Here is a 19452-nt window from a genome sequence, read left to right on the forward strand (position 1 = left end):
ATGGTTAATTTCAGCTTCTCTCAGACTCTGGCCTCTTGAGAGCAGGAACGTGGTTTACTGGTACATCCTTAGTACCTGGCACATGGACACTGAAAAATGCAGATGCTGAGAATGAGTCAATGTTTTGGAAGAATGAGGGGTGGTGATTTCTCCTCTTGGAAATTTTAAGTCCTTAAACTTCCATTATCCCTGATCTTCATCAAAATCATTCTTTCTAATGACAAAGTCTACTTTTCTTTAAGTCTGATGACCTGCATCAATTGGATGCTCTTGTCCTTACTTCTCACAGTTTTCTATAACTGTTAGTGAGGAGAGGGCTTCAAGGGTGGGGGGTAGGGAAGCAGGATTAGAAAAATAGAAGTGCTTCCAGGTCGGTTGACTGCAGTGGATGGAGGTGGCTCCTCTTGCACATCGACTTGAAATCAAGAAGACCATCTGGCTGAACTTGCCCATTTTGCTTGCCATGGAAAACAGTAGTCGGGAAAAATACAGCATTTTTTCTCCTGCAAGCTATTTTAGTTAATTGTATTATGAGTATATAAATGAAATTACTAGTGTTGTCACATTAATCTTAATGTGTCTTAACTAATTCTACTTCAGTTCTACTGTGAGACAAATTGACAGTGGAAAGAGCACAACATAACATTAGATATCAGAAGACTTAAGGTTTTTTCTGGCTCTGCCATTTCTTAACTATGCGGCATCTACCTTTTTGGTACTTAGTTTCCTAATCTGTATCATAATTTGCATAATTGTAATTCTTGACAAAATTGTATGGATGAAATGTGATGGTGCGTTGAAAATACCTTGTAGGGTACAAGGATCTATGCTGATGAGTTAATTTTTTATTAAAATTATTTAATTGCTCTGTATGCATACTGATTCATCATTCTAGATAATTTAATCTTCTCGATTATCTTTTACACGAAATTTCCTGAAATCTAATGTTTGCATTTTATTTCCACAGTACTGAAGATTGGTAAAAAACTCTATGAGGGTAAAACAAAAGAAGTCTATGAATTGTTGGATAGTCCAGGAAAAGTCCTCCTGCAATCCAAGGACCAAATAACAGCAGGAAATGCAGCCAGAAAGAATCACCTTGAAGGAAAAGCTGCAATCTCAAATAAAATTACCAGCTGTATTTTTCAGTTGTTACAGGAAGCAGGTGAGTGGCTCTCCCAGTAGCTTCCCTGTTTGTGGTCTCTCTCACGTATACTTGTCCTTTTTATTGGGAAATGACATTTTTTGCGTTAGTAAGATGTTGATTACCAGTAGATTTTTTTTTCTGGTTGTTTTAGGAAGCAGGTAAGTGACTCACCTCTCACAGACACCTCTCTGATCTCTTTAAGGAGGTTATTTGGATTAACAACGTGTTTGGGGATGCCTCACATGCTACACTTATTTAAATTAAACCAGAAATTTAAATACCACTATAACATTTTACTTGGTTTGGAGATGGGGAAACAGTGTTAGACTTTATTTTGGGGGGCTCCAAAATCACTGCAGATGGTGACTGCAGCCATGAAAGTAAAAGACGCTTACTCCTTGGAAGGAAAGTTAGGACCAACCTAGATAGCATATTCAAAAGCAGAGACATTACTTTGCCAACAAAGGTTCGTCTAGTCAAGGCTATGGTTTTTCCTGTGGTCATGTATGGATGTGAGAATTGGACTGTGAAAAAGGCTGAGCGCCGAAGAATTGATGCTTTTGAACTGTGGTGTTGGAAAAGACTCTTGAGAGTCCCTTGGACTGCAAGGAGATCCAACCAGTCCATTCTGAAGGAGATGAGCCCTGGGATTTCTTTGGAAGGAATGATGCTAAAGCTGAAACTCCAGTACTTTGGCCGCCTCATGCGAAGAGTTGATTCTTTGGAAAAGACTCTGATGCTGGGAGGGATTGGGGGCAGGAGGAGAAGGGGGCGACAGAGGATGAGATGGCTGGATGGCATCACTGACTCAATGGACGTGAGTCTGAGTGAACTCCGGGAGTTGGTGATGGACAGGGAGGCCTGGCCTGCTGCGATTCATGGGGTCACAAAGAGTCGGACACGACTGAGAGACTGATCTGATCTGATCATTTAGTTGAGAGGAATTTCATCAGTTTGCTACAGGTTTTGTCTGGAATGTATATCTTCTCTGTAACTTTCCTCTCCTAGGACATAGGAAAGGCTTACCTATGAAGGAACTTAAGGAACTTAACCTGTGAAAGAAGCATATTCTGGCGTTTTGGCAGCTCTGATTGATGAATTTAATCCCTAAAATTCTGTGCACATAAATTTGCTCTGCCCCTTGGAGATAATACAGAATTTCAAATCAAATCCCTCTTCCATTTGAAAGCCCTGAAAAGTAATTGAAGACTACAACCACACCTTTTCATCCTGCCATTCCTCACGTGAGGGATTTGGACTAGATCAAGATCTCCAGGGTTACCTCCTACTCTAAAACTGAGTAAAGACTATTTCCAATAGTGAAATCTATTTGAAAGATGAAATCCAGATCAAAACATTCTGTGGAGGGCAATTGGAGTGAAAGAAACAAGGTAATTCAAGTTAAATTCTTTCCATCAGCATGGAATAGGTTCTTGAGTACTTTTGCCTTTTCCAAAGTACCCTGTTTCCCATTTTTAATTACTTTGACAAAAAAAATATGTTTAATTGCCAACATAAATTGTCATCCATATCATAAATCGCTGTATACATTGAAGGTAAAAATATTACATAATTTTAAAGCACTTCCTTCAGTTCTTAAATAATGCAACCCAGGATTTTTACTTCATGATTTCCTTGAGTGGTGGTTTTCCAGTAACTGAGTAGATTTCTAGAGAAAGCATCAAACTAGTGTTAGGTTCCTCTTGCAATAAAGATAAATGATCCTTTAACCTTTTTTTAACCTCACAAATTACCTCCTCCCCATACATGTTAAAATTTTTTATAGTTGCTTAACAGTATAAGTTGTTAACAATATAACTAGCTTCTGTGTCCCTATAGTAGTATGTAGCTATGGGATTAAAGCAGTGGACGATATGTACAGGCCCGAGTTCTTTTATTTGTTGATTTAATAAGACACCATTCAGTGTACTTGGTGGGGCTTCAGGAGGGTGAATTAGGGTGATGCAGTTTGACTCTGAAAGGCCTGCATCCAGCTGGGAAAGTTGGTCACACAAATGAAGTACTCCAGCAATTATCTATTTAGCACGCTGAACATAACCTAAAAGTTACTTGGTTCACAGAAAGTGTGGAAAGGTGCTTTCCAGGTTTTATATACTGTGAAATTAAGGCAAATTTAAAAGTTTTTAAAATTCATAACATTGTTAGTTTTAGGGTAAAGATTAAGAGTTCTTTTAAGCCTTAGTTCTGCTTTATTGACTATGCCAAAGCCTTTGACTGTGTGGATCACAATAAACTATGGAAAATTCTTCAAGAGATGGGAATACCAGACCACCTGACCTGCCTCTTGAGAAACCTATATGCAGGTCAGGAAGCAACAGTTAGAACTGGACATGGAACAACAGACTGGTTCCAAATAGGAAAAGGAGTACGTCAAGGCTGTATATTGTCACCCTGCTTATTTAACTTCTATGCAGAGTACATTATGAGAAACGCTGGGCTGGAAGAAGCACAAGCTGGAATCAAGATTGCCGGGAGAAATATCAATAACCTCAGGTATGCAGATGACACCACCCTTATGGCAGAAAGTGAAGAGGAACTAAAAAGCCTCTTGATGAAAGTGAAAGAGGAGAATGAAAAAGTTGGCTTAAAGCTCAACATTCAGAAAACGAAGATCATGGCATCTGGTCCCATCACTTCATGGGAAGTAGATGGGGAAACAGTGGAAACAGTGTCAGACTTTATTTTGGGGGGCTCCAAAATCACTGCAGATGGTGATTGCAGCCATGAAATTAAAAGACGTTTACTCCTTGGAAGGAAAGTTAGGACCAACCTAGATAGCATATTCAAAAGCAGAGACATTAACGTTGCCAACAAAGATCTGTCTAGTCAAGGCTATGGTTTTTCCAGAGGTCATGTATGGATGTGAGAGTTGGACTATAAAGAAAGCTGAGCGCCGAAGAATTGATGCTTTTGAACTGTGGTGTTGGAGAAGACTCTTGTGAGTCCCTTGGACTGCAAGGAGATCCAACCAGTCCATTCTAAAGGAGATCAGCCCTGGGATTTCTTTGGAAGGAATGATGGTAATGCTGAAACTCCAGTACTTTGGCCACCTCATGCGAAGAGTTGACTCATTGGAAAAGACTCTGATGCTGGGAGGGATTGGGGGCAGGAGGAGAAGGGGGCGACAGAGGATGAGATGGCTGGATGGCATCACTGACTCGATGGACGTGAGTTTGAGTGAACTCTGAAAGTTGGTGATGGACAGGGAGGCCTGGCGTGCTGCAATTCATGGAGTCGCAGAGAGTCAGACATGACTGAGAAACTGAACTGAACTGAACTGATGCAATTTTTACTTGCTAATAGTTAAATGATATGTCTAGTTGACCGTCAGAGGTCTGTTTAAAACTGCTTTCTTTATAACCATGGATATGTTCCAAATTAAGGTATTTCTGGAAATTTGAATGAGAAAAGCACCAAAATGAGAATCAGTAAATCAGGATTCTACTTTTCTCTTTGTCACTCATGAACAAACTGTAAAAGAATGCACAAATAATAGGTATAGATATAGGAAATAACACTGTACATGCTATATAATGAAATAACACTTACACGGGAATTTAGAAGTCCCTGGATTTAGTCTCTGTACTTAAAAATCAAAATTTAACCTTTTATGTTTCAGTTCCTTCTTGCACAGAAACCCACTGTGGTTACATTTAGACGTGATAGTAGTGATAACGACTAACAGTCTCACAGTTGTTAAACCACAGTTGGAGAGCTTGGAACCTTAATACAGGTATCAGGGATGGTGCCGGGATAGCTGGGCTGATTAGCTGTCATGCTTGGATGTTGTAATTCATAATGTGAAGTGATGAAGGCAATGGCACCCCACTCCAGTACTCTTGCCTGGAAAATCCCATGGATGGAAGAGCCTGGTAGGTTGCAGTCCATGGGGTCGCTAGGAGTCGGGCACGACTGAGCGACTTCACTTTCACTTTTCACTTTCATGCCTTGGAGAAGGAAATGGCAACCCAGTCCAGTATTCTTGCCTGGAGAATCCAGGGGACAGAGGAGCCTAGTGGGCTGCCGTTGGGGTCGCACAGAGTCGGACACGACTGAAGCGACTTAGCAGCAGCAGCAGTAGTCTTGATAGGAGTTTTGAATTTTGTAAACAACTGAGACTAATGGGGGAAGTTCTTTGGTGTATGTGTTAGAAGCAGTCATTATACCATCTAAACTGAATCCCTTTTTCTTAGAAGCGGGTTTTTTTGTATGACTACCATAAGTTGATACTGTAGTTTTGATTCCCTTAGATACAGGGGAGGACTTTCCTCTGAGTAACGGTAACTATTGTTTATATTTTAAGCAATAGATTTGGATACTAGTCTGTAAAGTTTGATAGACAATGAGCAAATATGACTACTGGGTAAAAAGAGCTCTTAGACCTAGTTATGTAGTTACCACCTCAAGTCAAGGATTGATTTAAATTCCTGACTGCCCATGAGCCCAATCATTTGTTAAAGATTAAAGTGGCCTAAGTATTTTACATACACTTTTAACATTCTTTCCCAGAGTTCCTGTGTACACAGTATACAGCAGTTTATTCTTTTCCCTATTTTAATTGAATCTTCCTGGTCAAACCCAGAGGGAATACAAAGAAAACCGTACAGGTTTCAGAACTGGATAGTGCATTTTAGGTCCAGGCTCCATTACTTGCTAGCAGCATGACCTCACTTATTAAATTATTTCTGTGAGCCTCTACTTCTTTCACTGTAAAATGTGAATGATAGCAGCTAGTTTAAAATTTTTATATATGGTTAAATGAGATAACATGTAAAAAACACTTAGCATGCTGCAAGGTTTCCATAAATGTAGGTTCCCTTCACCTGTGAATGCTTAACATACATGCGTAAGATCAAAGATCTTCAGTCCTTTGGTGATAAAAATTTGATCTTATTAGAGGTTTAAATTGGGATTGGAGGTACTAATATTGTAGCCTAAAGATGAGCATAATTATGTTAAACCCATGCCGGTTTCCCGGAGATATTTTAATTCGCATTAGTGTGATGATATAATAACACCTCTAGGAGAGTATAGCGTAAAGCAGCCTACAGAGTTCAGACAGTGTGGGTTCGAAACCCTGCCTTGCCTTGCCTAGTAGTAGCCTACATAACTACTGTGTCTCAGTGTTACCTGTTTCTTGGGAAGATCATCACACCTTATCAGGTATTAGGAGGATTAAGCAAAAAGAAACCGAATTTATCGTGCCTGACCTAAGGTAGGTCGTGCAAATTGTGGTAAAATATACACACATAAAATTTACCGTGTTAACTGTTTTTAAGTGTACAGCTCACTGACTTTTAAGTATGTTGACAGTGTTGTGCAACCCATTGCCACTATCAATTTCCAGAACTTTTTCATCATTCCAGACTGAAACTCTGATCCATTAAACAATAATCTCCCCAGGTAACCTCTGTCCTACTTTCTGTCTATGAATTTGCCTACTTTAGGTATCTCCTGTAAGTAGAATTACAGTTTTAACCTTTACTTAACTTAGCATAATGTTTTCAGGAATCATCCATGTTGTAGCATGTATCAGAAAGTCCTTCTTCTTGTAACTGAGTAGTAATTCATTGTGTGTAAACTACATTTCGTCTGTCCACTCCACTTATCTCTTGTTGGATACTCTGGTCCTTTCCTCCCTTCTGGTTCCTGTTAATAGCCAAAACATTGTGAGCATACTGAACACTGGTGTTCACATACCTGTTTTGAGTCCCTGCTTTCAGTCCTTTTGTGTACATAGGGAATTGCTGCAACATACAGCGTATCATATATTGTAACTGTTATTAGAGAAGTTATTTTCTAAGGCCACCACATAAAGTAGCCCCAGTCCCAAACATCACAAGGCAGCCTTTTATCTTAGTTTCCTAGTAACAGTTTGAGAAACAGAGAAGAGAGGAGGGACAAATATTTTCTTTGATTGGCCACTGCGTTCCTGCCAGATTCGTCACTGCGTTCCTGCTGGTAATCTGTTGAATGCCTTTTTCAAGGATTATTTGCTTTAAATATTAAGAGAAAAATGCTGTCCAAAATTTAGGGCTGTATCTGATTGTGATAAATTAGTATTTTACAAGGCCCATATAATACTGGACCAATGAATGTGACAGTCCTGCCACCAGATCTGATTTAGAGATAATTTAGTGCCATTTAGGTACTTACATGCCTTGTGCAGTTAGGTGCACAGTGGTAGAGAAGACACTCAAATATTTTTTGAAAGAATGAATGAAGAGACACTGGAGCTCAGATTTTTAGAATCAGTATATAATTTGCCTTGCAATGTAAAATGAAATATTCCTGAATATTTTGATAGGCAGTAGAAAGCCATAATAAAATTTTTTTTCCTACTTCTGCCTGTTTTTAAAAAAATATGTTTATTTTTGATAGTGCCATTTAAGGGTAATGTGTTTGGCTATGCAGGGTTTTTTTTTTTTTAATTGGAGGATAATTGCTTTACAATATTGTGTTGGTTTCTGCCATGTATCAACATGACTCAGCCATTGGTATTGGTATGCCCCTCTCTCTTGAACCTCCCTCCCACATCCCTACACAGAGTTTTTGTTTTGTTTTTTATAAAGGGTAGAGTTTTATTATGCCTCAGATCTAACTTTTTAAATATAATTTTAATGCTTTTTTTTCTTTTTGTCATCAATATGTAGGTATCAAAACTGCTTTCACCAAAAAATGTGGGGAGACAGCTTTCATTGCACCTAAGTGTGAAATGATTCCAATTGAATGGGTTTGTAGAAGAATAGCAACTGGTTCTTTTCTCAAAAGAAATCCTGGTGTTAAGGAAGGATATAAGTTCTACCCACCTAAAGTGGAGATGTTTTTTAAGGTAATTATTTTATACCTCCCTGTCTTACTGTAACTGAGCAACAAGTTTATCACAGAGCCAAAAGATTTAAATACTCTTTAAGCTTTGTTTTTTCTATTTAAGTTTTTGATACTAAAATTATCATTCCAGAAATATTTGTGGTGAATGTACACTTCAGTTAGTAATGATAATTCAAAAATTTAGGAGAAAATGTCTTTGAAAATCTATTTACCTTACATTGGAACAAGACGATGAATAAAAAGAACACATTGAAATTAGCAGTTATTAGGAAGAAGAGAAAAGGAACAATTCAGTAAATTTTAAAATCTACTGTTGAAGACTAATATGAGGGATCTTTTTATAGTCTAATACAGAAAATTATTGTTAATGTGTCTTATAAGCAGAATCATACATCAAAAGATGTAGGAGTCAACAGTTATGAATTTGTATTGGTTTTCTTTACTGAAACTGCTTTTATTTTTTCATGCTTTTAAGCATATTTCTTCTATTTCAGAAGCAGTGTCATTGTGCATCAGTGAATGCACAGTTTAAAGCATTTGTCTTATGATTATAATTATACAAATCAAGAATCCATAAAAGAAAAACTTCATGTACAGTTGGGACACTACTTAAAATAAAATGAAAGTATTTTATTTTTTTTCCAATCTCTTTATATTGTATGAAGTCTCTTGAATTATCGAGTAACGTTCTTGAAGACTTATAGTCTTGTATAAATTCTTACCAAAAGTAAGGTCAAGGGATTATGAAAGTTGCTTTCTGGAAGGATTTTGTTCGAGTAGAATGTGTTTTGGTCTTCTTACCATCTCTGTTGACTGATTAAGAAAAAATAAAAATCATAAACTTCTATTTAAATTATTTATATAGATAAAACAAATTCTTTAAAAGTACTTTATGACTTAGAATAAGTTACTCCAAAATATTGAATTTTAAAGTAGCTATTGAAAATAGAAAAGTTTAAAATGAATGTTGTGAGTTAAAGAGTATTTTAAACAAAAATTAAATCTTTAATGAAAATGAATGTTTCTGAGAAATTCATCATGCTCAGTTTATCTGAAAATTTCAAATATTTTGTATTTATATTTAAGTTACTTGTACTCCTATACTTTTTTCTCAGGATGATGCCAATAATGATCCACAGTGGTCTGAGGAACAGCTAATTGCTGCAAATTTTTGCTTTGCTGGACTTGTTATAGGACAAACTGAAGTGGATATCATGAGTCATGCTACGCAGGCTATTTTTGAAATACTGGAGAAATCCTGGTTGCCCCAGAACTGTACACTAGTTGATATGAAGGTACAACTAAAATGGAGATTTGAAAGTAAAGATTATAACTGAGAAATGTCTTTAGTAGTGTAGTTTTGAAAAACTCTTTGTTGATATGCTGTTTCTAGATTGAATTTGGTGTTGATGTAATCACCAGAGAAATTGTTCTTGCTGATGTTATTGATAATGATTCCTGGAGACTCTGGCCATCAGGAGACCGAAGCCAGCAAAAAGACAAACAGGTAGGTTATACTTCAAGCTTGCTTTAATCCTTTGCAAGATCAGGCTGGGATAAAAGAGAAAGGGAAGATGGGAGGAAAAGGAAGGCAGTTATTGTTTCTGATGACATGAGCCCAAGTTGTTGATTGCTATTTATTTTTAAAGATAAATATCTTCTATGTATCATATATCCTGGAGAAAAGGATAGAAATAATACTTTACATTTATGAAGCAGATTTCTCATTTATTATCTCACACAGAGCAGATATTACCCTTTTTTGATTAATTAAAAACTAAGGCTCTAAGGTGATAGATATCTTCACAATTAACAAAAGTAAGTGACAGGGCTTGTCTGATAAGTGGCCTGACCTGAGGTGACCTCTAAAAATGGTTTGCTATTCACTTGACCCAGAGAACTCTACAAAATCTTGCAAATCAGGGGGTTCAAATCTTCATGTTAAGAACACTCATGAAAATGCCCAGGGTATGCATATCTGAAAAGCCACCAGTCTGAAAGATGTCCCTTTATGGAAGCTATCTGTGTCATCCATCGTTACAGTGGTGGAGTTGGTAGGTGTGCCGAGGCCAAACAGTGGGGCTGGATGCAGGGTCAGTGGCCCAAAAAGAGTGCTGAATTTTTAGTGCACGTGCTCAAAAATGCGAGGGTAATGCTGAACTTAAGAGCTTAGATGTGGGTTCTCTGGTCACTGAGCACATGCAAGTGAGCACAGCGGTCAGATCATCCCGTGTATGAGCGCTCCCTGCCACACTGAGATGATCCTTCCTGAAAAAGAACAGATTGTTCCTAAACCAGAAGAGGAGCTTGCACCGAAGAAACAAAGACTTAAGACCTGGGAATAATTGCTGCCCGCCTCCCCAAAAAAATGCGAGTAAAAGTTCTTAAAAACGAGCAAGTGGCAGATGTGGAACTCTATCCCAGGTCTTAAAGATCTTACCAAGCTCTAATTCTGTTTTTTCCTATGAAAAAACAAAATTAGGGCAAGATCTTCTCTATACTTAATATGTAAGAACTGTCAGGGCAGCTAATTATAATTGCTCGTGTAGGAAACAGTTATCTTTGAAACTGCAAGAATTCATCACTATCTGAACTTTCTCTAGACTAATTCAAGAAATGAGTTTGTAGGCTCAGATATATTTTTCAGATACATCTTTTGCTATGCAAACTTCATAATCTGTACCCTGAACTCAGAAACCAAGTCATTTCAGATAGGAAGAATATTACTAGTAGAATACTTTACCCAATCTCCTTTTCAGTCAGTAAATTCTGACTCTCCGAACTGACTTGGGTGTGGGAATTGGGTGTGAGGTCACGAGTCTCTATAATGGTGGCTCAGATCAACCCTCTCTGCTTGCCGGATGTAGTTGCTGGGTGTTTGGGGTTGGGGGTCTCATGCATGTCTGGTATTTATATTCTAAGCTTTCTTATTTTCTAGTCGTATCGTGATCTCAAGGAAGTAACTCCTGAAGGGCTACAGATGGTGAAGAAAAATTTTGAGTGGGTTGCAGAAAGAGTAGAGGTAAGCCTTTCATTGTCTTATGTATTTTTCTCCAAGAAAATTTTGCTTCAGAAAGAAGCAAAAATGAGAAGGTGCAGTGCTTTTCTTTTTTCCAGTGACTTTTAAAGAAAGGAGCACTTAAAAAAATGTCCCAGCTGAACTATCCTCACTGGGACACTGGAACCCGCTGCAGTGAAACTGGCCAGTCTGCTTCCTCCAAATACTATTGGGAAACCTGGAATCCTTTCCTCCTTGCCCCCTGCAGGGGAACCTTATATTTCCTACTCACCTTTCTGTTGCTACTCGGAGTCCCTAGCAAGAGTATAGAATTGGAACTCCATGTGACATTAAAATGTCACTTTAAAGTTTATGTTTTTATTATTGCTATAATTCCATGGAAAATGAATGGGGTTTATGGTTATCCAAGGATGATAACTACTTTTTAGAACATCATTTCCATGGGAACGTGCGTTTTGAATTCCACACAACTAGTTTACAAAGATTTATAACATGACTTCTATCTTGGCTGATTATGCCTTAAAACATGTTAAACAGAATGTACTAAAAATCTTCGATGAACTATTTTACAGCTTCCTGAATATTAATTTTTTATTATAATAGTAAACAATTTATCTGATTAAAAATCAGATGTTTTTAATCAGGTGTTAATTAGGAAGGCCACTTTCTTTTATATAGAGAGGTTATTTTGAAAAATAAATCCTCTCATTTTGTTCTGCTTGTCTTAAATTTGGTTTCTTAAGGAAATACTGTGTCAGGTTGTAATTTTACTGTAAACTGTTCTTACAGTACTCATTCCCATATTGATCCATTTTTATCTTTGCCTTCTTTTGCATATTCATGTTTTTCTTTTCCAGTTGCTTCTGAAACCAGAAAGTCAGTGCAGGGTTATAGTATTGATGGGCTCAACCTCCGATCTTAATCACTGTGAAAAAATTAAGAAGGCTTGTGGAAATTTTGGCATTCCATGCGAACTTAGGGTCACCTCTGCCCATAAAGGACCAGATGAAACTCTGAGGATTAAAGCTGAGTATGAAGGTAAATGTTGAATAAATAGAGCACTTCAGGAAGTTCTCCTGATTCTGCCCCAAAATTTTATGTTTAGACTAATAATGCTGAAAAATAATTTTCCACATTTCCAAGGGAAAAAATTTTAAACTTTCAAGGTGTTTGCCTCCAGAATTTTTAAGGTACTCTAGGAGCTTATAGAAGAATGAATCGGAGAGAAAAAATTGAAAATGCAAGCATGGGAGGAAAATGAAGACTAGAATTAGTCCTTACCTAATCCCCTCAAGCACTGTTTCTAGTACCCTGTAACAGAAAATAGACCCCACATCAATTACAGAAGAAAGGGCTGAGGTTGAAGCCGCAGGTCCTCTCAGATATCTAATGGTCGGCCTTTCCTGGGAGACAGTCAAACATGAAAGAACGATTTCAGAATTTAGTATATAAAAGAAATGTCTTGATGGGATTGCATCTAAAATAAGGAGCCCTATAGACTGGAATGATTCTCAACTGGAGAAAATATTGGTTGTATATTCCTTCTAAAGGTAGTTGCTATATAGGAGTATAGTTATTGAATTTTTAAGAGCTTTTTTGGGGGGTGGATGGAGGTCAGACCTCTACGATAAGCTAATAAAAACCAGATCTCTTCCTCTCCAGAAAAATGCAAACATAAAGTTTTGGGTTCCAAGTAGATTGCTGTAGGGAACAGAAATAACTTATGAATTTATGAAAGAATAAGATGTTTATGAGATGTGATAAAAAATTTATTGAAGGGTCTTAAATATTTGGGTACTCTATTATTGAATTCAATTCTTCAAGAAGTGTCACTCAGCCTCTAGTCTCTATTAACTGTGCATCTCCCATACCCTGCTGGTTGAAGGACAGCAAGATAGATGCTGGTTCAGGTGGTGTCATTCTTTGCTTCAGTGAGCCAAAGCACCAATAGTAGAAGGGACCTTTGAACGTTCTCTGTCTCATACCCGTGTTTTAAGACCTCCTTAATGCTACAGATCTCAAAGATCATCAAAACTATTCTTGCTGCTTCATTACTTGACATCCAGTAAGTGGCAGGATGAACCTTGTATTTTGAATATGTTTAATAATAGTGTCTTAATATAGTGCTTTATCTAGAGACTACTGTTAAAGGAACTCAGGCAGTTACTACACAGGGACCCCTTTTTTAAAAATTATCTTGAAATCTCTTTTGAGTGCTTAGTGTAATTATAACTTGTCATTTACCTAGGAGATGGAATTCCTACTGTATTTGTGGCAGTGGCAGGCAGAAGCAATGGTTTAGGACCGGTGTTGTCTGGTAACACTGCATATCCAGTTATCAGCTGTCCTCCTCTCACTCCAGACTGGGGAGCTCAGGATGTGTGGTCTTCTCTTCGATTACCCAGTGGTAAGATAACTGAATCTTCTAAAAGCTTTTATTCACAAGCTTCAAATACACACAATGGTAGAGAGAATAACATAATGAAATTTTATATACCTGTTACCCAGCTTCAGAAATTCACATCTTGTTGCATTTGTAGCCCTCTCCTGCTGCATTATATAAAGCAGATCTGAGAGATGATGGCATTTTATACTTAATACTTATTTTCTAAGTGATAAAGACTAATTTTAAAATCATAACCATGATACCACATTCATATCTGTCCTCTGATATGTCCCCATAGGGACTGACTTTTCTTAATTTGGCTGATATTAGTTATATAGTAAGTAGTGGATCGGTATAAATTGAGTTATTAATACAAATTAAATATCCTTGTGATTTATATTTTATTCTTATTGGGGATCATGAGAATCAAAGAGCCTGATGAATTCCAAGGGTATTTAGGGAAATTGGAGCTTTTGGATCTATAACCTATCTAGTCCTTGACTCTAATGACATAATAGTCCCACCTGAAGAAACTGAAGAACTTACTTGGTTACCAAGGAGAGAAGGGGGTTATGGGATGAATTGGGAGGTTAGGATTGACATATACACACTACTATGTATAAAATAGATAACTAGTGAGAACCTACTATATAGCACAGGAAACTCTGCTCAGTGATCTGTGGTGACCTAAATGGGAGGGAAATCTAAACAAGTAGATACATGTGTATGTATGACTGATTGACTCTGCTGTACAGCAGAAACTTACAGTACGTTGCAAAGCAACTATACTCAAAAAAAAAAAAAAAAAAAAAGGCCACCATGGCTTTAGCTGAAGAAACCAAAACTCTGCCTGAGCAATGTGTGGCCCCCTAAGAAGTTACTTACTCTACTGTCTTATAGATCTGTTGAATTAGTATTGAATGTATAATCTAATATTTCTTATTTTCTGGATTTGACTTTTATCACTTAAGAATGATTCAAGTGCAAAGACAAAAGGAATAGCTAGAAAATGACCAAAATAACATACCTCAAGTTTGTCTAAGAACGGATGATTCTACCCAATTAACCTCATGCCTTATTTTATTTTGTTTCTGTTGGCCTTTTACCAGGGAGTTAAAGGGATAGTATATATGGGAAGAACTTTGCAAAAGGTAAATTTCTTTGCAAGTAGATTCAATGAGAAGAATGATAGTTGTATATAAAATACCTGTTCCTGGCTGATGAATATTTATCACTTTTTCACTCCAGATAGTAAAGATGGAAACTCTATCCACAGATCCTACTTTAGAAAAGGATAATATAGTAGCTTTATTGTCTGTGGCTGTTGTGGCTTCTGAGAATATAGAATAGTTTGCTAGGTGGTATTTTCATTTTATTAATTTACAGCTCAATTTTCCATCTTTTCTGAACCAATAGGTCTTGGCTGTTCAACCATCCTTTCTCCAGAAGGATCAGCTCAGTTTGCTGCTCAGATATTTGGATTAAATAACCATTTGATCTGGGCCCGACTGCGAGCAAGTGTATTAAACACATGGATTTCCTTGAAGCAGGCTGACAAGAAAATTAGAGAGGCCAGTTTATAAGAAAGAACATCACTGCATTTTTTTAAGGAGGAAAACTATAATATTCTGGTATAGCTGCCGCCCAAAAAAAATCAAGATGAAAAGATTTTAAATCATTGAGAGAAAAATAAAATTTGTAAGTGAATAAATGCTTTTCTCAATTCATGGATTAGTAAAATGTGTACATATTTATTAATGTCTCTTTGTAAGGAGTGAAATTACTATACATTCAAAATTAATCTCTTACCCACATATGATCATTATTAGCTAGACAGTATAATTAATTATATTTACTAAATGCTAATAATGTCCTATTACAGAGCTCTAAAATTATTACTTGACTTTCTACATCTCAGCCCATAAGTTTTAGAAATGTAAAATGGTTGTATTTTAGGGTGGTTAAGCACAATATAGGCCTTTTTCACAGTATGATCTTAACAAAATTCTAAGGGCATGGTTTTTTATTTGCAGTCACTATGTCAGAAAATGATGTTGTATTTAGCTATAGATAGAGATGAAGTTTGGGTTTGACATTGCCTTTTTTTGACAAAAGCCAAGATTGTTGCTAGGGCTAAGAAAGACAAGATGAAGGGGCACTGAGGACGCCATATAGAGAACTTCTGAGAACTTAACTGTTAAGGCAGTTTCCAGTGGGAAAAAAAGTAATTACCTTTGCCATTGCAAATGAAAGATTTAGTAAATCTTACTTGGCTCTGTAGGTCATAAAATTCTTTTCATTCTAATATATATTATAGTCAGACTAACAATTCCCAGCTTACCATCATTTTCAGAAATTGGAATCTCCCAGTTAATGACCATAACTAGTTCTTTCTTGTTAATAGTATTAAGCCTGGGCAGTATACCCAGCAAAATGTACCTCTAAAGGAGCAGTTATTACTGAGAAATATTACAGTTCATCATGAGTCTATAAACCATATTTGGAAGTCAGTATTACATTATGCAGCCTAGGAATTTTACAGATCGTTTAAAGTTTTATCCAAGTGTCCACACAGCCCTTAAGCTTGCATGTAAAAATTTATAAATGTTCACTTTGAAAAGAGGGCAGTTTTTACCAATTAATCTGTGTCCCTCCCTCCCTTCCCACCCACACCATCCCCCAACCCCCAAGGCTGAGTCTCCGCTACAGATGAAATCCTGAAAACTTTTGCCACTGGCCTATACTGTCTGTGCTTTTTCACCTTCCTGTCAACTGTTAACAAGCTAGCATCTTATCACTTTAACTTGTTCTCTTTAGGGTATAATTGACCTGATTATTCCTTTTCTTGGGCTAGACACCAAATACTCTTTCACTTAATTATTGGTATTTCCTGTTCACTCCATTGTTTACAAATAGTGCTAGAATAATCATCTTTATAGTGAATGTCTATGGACTTGTATTTTCAGCTATTTCCCTCTGAATGCTCCAAACTTAACCCATCTTCCAAGCCTATAGCTGGCTATACTCACTGTCCCAAATCAGAAGCTTGATTTTATCCTTGATAGTTTTCTCTGGGAGAAGGAAATGGCAACCCACTCCAGTGTTTTTGCCTGGAGAATCCCAGGGACGGGGGAGCCTGATGGGCTGCCGTCTGTGGGGTCGCACAGAGTCAGACATGGCTGAAGCGACTTAGCAGCAGCAGCAGTTTTCTCTGACCTTTTGATTTTTAACTCATCACCAAGTCTTGAATTTACCATTTATCCATCCTCAAAAAATATAAAAATCTCAAGCAAGGGTCAAATTCTGTTACTAGCCTGGTCTAGATCTTCATTCTCAACCTGACCTTTTCAAAGACTGTCCAAGGACTTAGAACATAAACTCTTAAATAAGTTTCTTTTGCAACATAGACTCCTTTGAAAATAAGAACGCTGCTGATCCTCTGTCTAGAAAATTGCACAGAATTTCTCAGTATGTTCCATTGGTTCCTGGGTTCCCTTGAAATCTGTCCATAGTCTTGTAGGTTAAGAATCACTGATGTAACCTATCAAGGGAACTTGCTTTTCTCATAGTTTTCAGACTTAGAATGTCCTCGTGTCATTAAAATCGTGTTACTAGGGCTTCATCTTCACTGTCTCCATTAAACCTTCCCTAATAAACCTTCCTCTAGCAACAATGACTACAAGTACTTTCTCTGTTGGAGTGTAAGTTCCCAAAGAGGAGAAAATATAGTTTTACAGTTTGTTATCTTATGCGCTGATGTGCTATGCCTAGCTGTCTGCTAGAAATGGGGGAAATTGTAAAAATCATGTCCTGCTTAGTTTTCTATCTTGTTAGATCACGTTAGATCACAAGAACAATTAAAAAGATTTGATCTTAACATCTTTGAACTTGGGTTTCTTAAGGTCTCTAAATACAGTTGTTATAGTTGTTGGCTGCTATTTCAGCTCTTCTGTCCCCACCTAGCAAAAGCTCTGTTTTTGTGCAGTACATAAAAATGTCAAACATTGAGACTGGTGGGTAGGACTGACCTTTATTAATGGTCATAATAATTTTCACTATTAGTTTCCTAATAGAGTACATATATCCTCAATAGTATAGTTCATCAGTGCTAGAGTAAATACTTGTTTAAAAGTATTTTAACTGTGTTCTAAAAAGTAACTTACACAAACCTACCTGGTTTGCCACCTTTGGATGTTTATACTTTGTGGGCTTGTAGTTAAAAAGAGGAAGAAAAATTGTGTCCAAATAACTCACTAGTTTATATCATAAAGCCACACTTAAAATTGCTTTGCTTTAATGCCTTCTGAAATGTAAACAGTGCAGCCAAATAAAAGACAAAGATAAGCTCTTGTGTGAAGATTTATTCATTTATCCACGCGTGAAATACATGTTTTGCCTGATTTTATTCTAGGTCCTAGGAAAGTAACAACAGAGACAAGGCCTTCACGCTCACAAATTTTACATTTTATTTGGGATAACCATAAAAGATAAAGCGGATAGGTTCGAGGAAGTATAAGTGCACATGAAGAATGACCAAGGTGAGAGGACAGTGATTGGGTATGAGGAATGTTTTTGAGGCAAGCAGGGCAGGATGTAAAGAGCAAGCCATGCAAAGATACGGGGAAATAGTTTCCCAGACTAAGGGAACAGAAAGTAAAATAGCTTTGCCTTTTTGAGGACCTGCAAACATGCTAATACTGGCTTTCCTCAGAAAGCCAATGAAAACTTACTTTCAGTGGAGCTTTTCTCACAACTTCAAACATTTGGGGAAGAGTTGTTAACCTAGCATGGTGATACAGTAAAGACAGCAGTGGCCATGAGCTGGACATAGTTTCAGTTCACAAGGAACTCAGATCAGGGGAGAAATAAGCAAAAAGTCATTCAGTTAAAAAGTTGAGTACCAACTATATGCCAGGATGTGGGCTAGATACTAGGGATGCTACAGTAAACAAGGCAAATAACAGTCCATCTGGAGAGAGGCCTTAAACAGTGAGCAGTGCTCAGAGAACTCCATTGGAGCCTGTAATGAGGAAACTTGCATAGTCTGCGAAAACAAAAGAGGTAACTTTTAACCTAGGACCAGATAAGATAAAAAACAGAAATAATGAGGGATGAAAAAGAATGAGTTAGATTGCTGGCAAAGACGGGGCAGGGCAGCGGCAGGAATTGGTAGAATCCGGACAAGAAATGAGTCCAGACCAGGCGTTCAATAAAATGTTCAGTCATTCTCATCAAGAGTACCTAACAAGGACTTCCCTGGTGATCCAGTGACAAAGACTCGGTCCTCCCAATGCAGGGGGCTGGGTTTGATCCTGGTCAGGGAAGTAGATCGCAAAAACAGCGGACCCCTACCCCGCCCCAACTAAGACCTGCCACAGGTCTTACATGAATAAACAAAATTTTGTTTATATGAATAAATGTTTAAAAAATAAATATTAAAATATTCAATAGTATCCTGTCCTGACATTCAAACACGTCTTAAAAAACCTTGACCCCCTACCCGATGTCTACTTGAGTGCTTACCATGCCAGAAGGCATGAAGTATCGTTTATCTCTGGAACAATTACATATATATATATGTATATATATATATATATATATATATTTTTTTTTTTTTTTTATGGAACGCTTCACGAATTTGCGTGTCATCCTTGCGCAGGGGCCATGCTAATCTGAAACAACGATATATTATCCCTGTTTTTACAGCCGGGAAAACTGGGACTCTAATAATACGGTCACAAGCCAAACATCTAGCGAGTCACAAAGTCAGGAACTGAACCTGGGTATTCTCACCTCAAAACACCTTTTTCTTACTGCTAACTGCTCTCGAAATGCAAAACAAAGGATAGACAAAGGGTCTTCACCAAACTGTTTTGCACTTGATTCTTTTCTTCCGTGTGTCTCCTCATAGTCGTTTCTCTGCGTGAACCTGACCCAGAACTAACCCGTTTTCCTACTCACCTTTCAAGATCCCCTTCAAATACCAATACCTCTATGAAGTATGCCCAGGCAGCAAGAAGCCGTCTCTCCCTCTCCCCTTCTCTCCTA

General features: G+C 37.5%; 1 protein-coding gene and 1 pseudogene across 6 annotated transcripts in view; one reads left to right on the forward strand and one right to left on the reverse strand.

Moving 5' to 3' along the window:
- PAICS (phosphoribosylaminoimidazole carboxylase and phosphoribosylaminoimidazolesuccinocarboxamide synthase) overlaps positions 1–17748 on the forward strand; it is a 47382-nt gene extending 29634 nt beyond the window's left edge. For 5 of the 6 annotated variants that reach the window (XM_005207945.5, XM_005207946.5, XM_024993061.2 and 2 more), the window contains 8 exons: positions 968–1165; positions 7822–8000; positions 9115–9294; positions 9393–9506; positions 10938–11021; positions 11876–12056; positions 13267–13425; positions 14821–17748. In XM_005207945.5, coding sequence (XP_005208002.2) covers positions 968–1165; positions 7822–8000; positions 9115–9294; positions 9393–9506; positions 10938–11021; positions 11876–12056; positions 13267–13425; positions 14821–14987 — 1262 coding nt within the window. In that variant the 3' untranslated portion in view covers positions 14988–17748. The remainder of the gene's footprint in view (positions 1–967; positions 1166–7821; positions 8001–9114; positions 9295–9392; positions 9507–10937; positions 11022–11875; positions 12057–13266; positions 13426–14820) is intronic. The other variant, NM_205813.2, reaches the window with a different exon arrangement.
- Positions 17749–19018: 1270 nt separating this feature from the next.
- On the reverse strand, positions 19019–19079 carry LOC112447180 (uncharacterized; annotated as a pseudogene).
- Positions 19080–19452: the final 373 nt, after the last annotated feature.

Source organism: Bos taurus, chromosome 6 (genome assembly GCF_002263795.3).
Source record: "Bos taurus isolate L1 Dominette 01449 registration number 42190680 breed Hereford chromosome 6, ARS-UCD2.0, whole genome shotgun sequence".
NCBI classification, from domain to species: Eukaryota; Metazoa; Chordata; class Mammalia; order Artiodactyla; family Bovidae; genus Bos; species Bos taurus.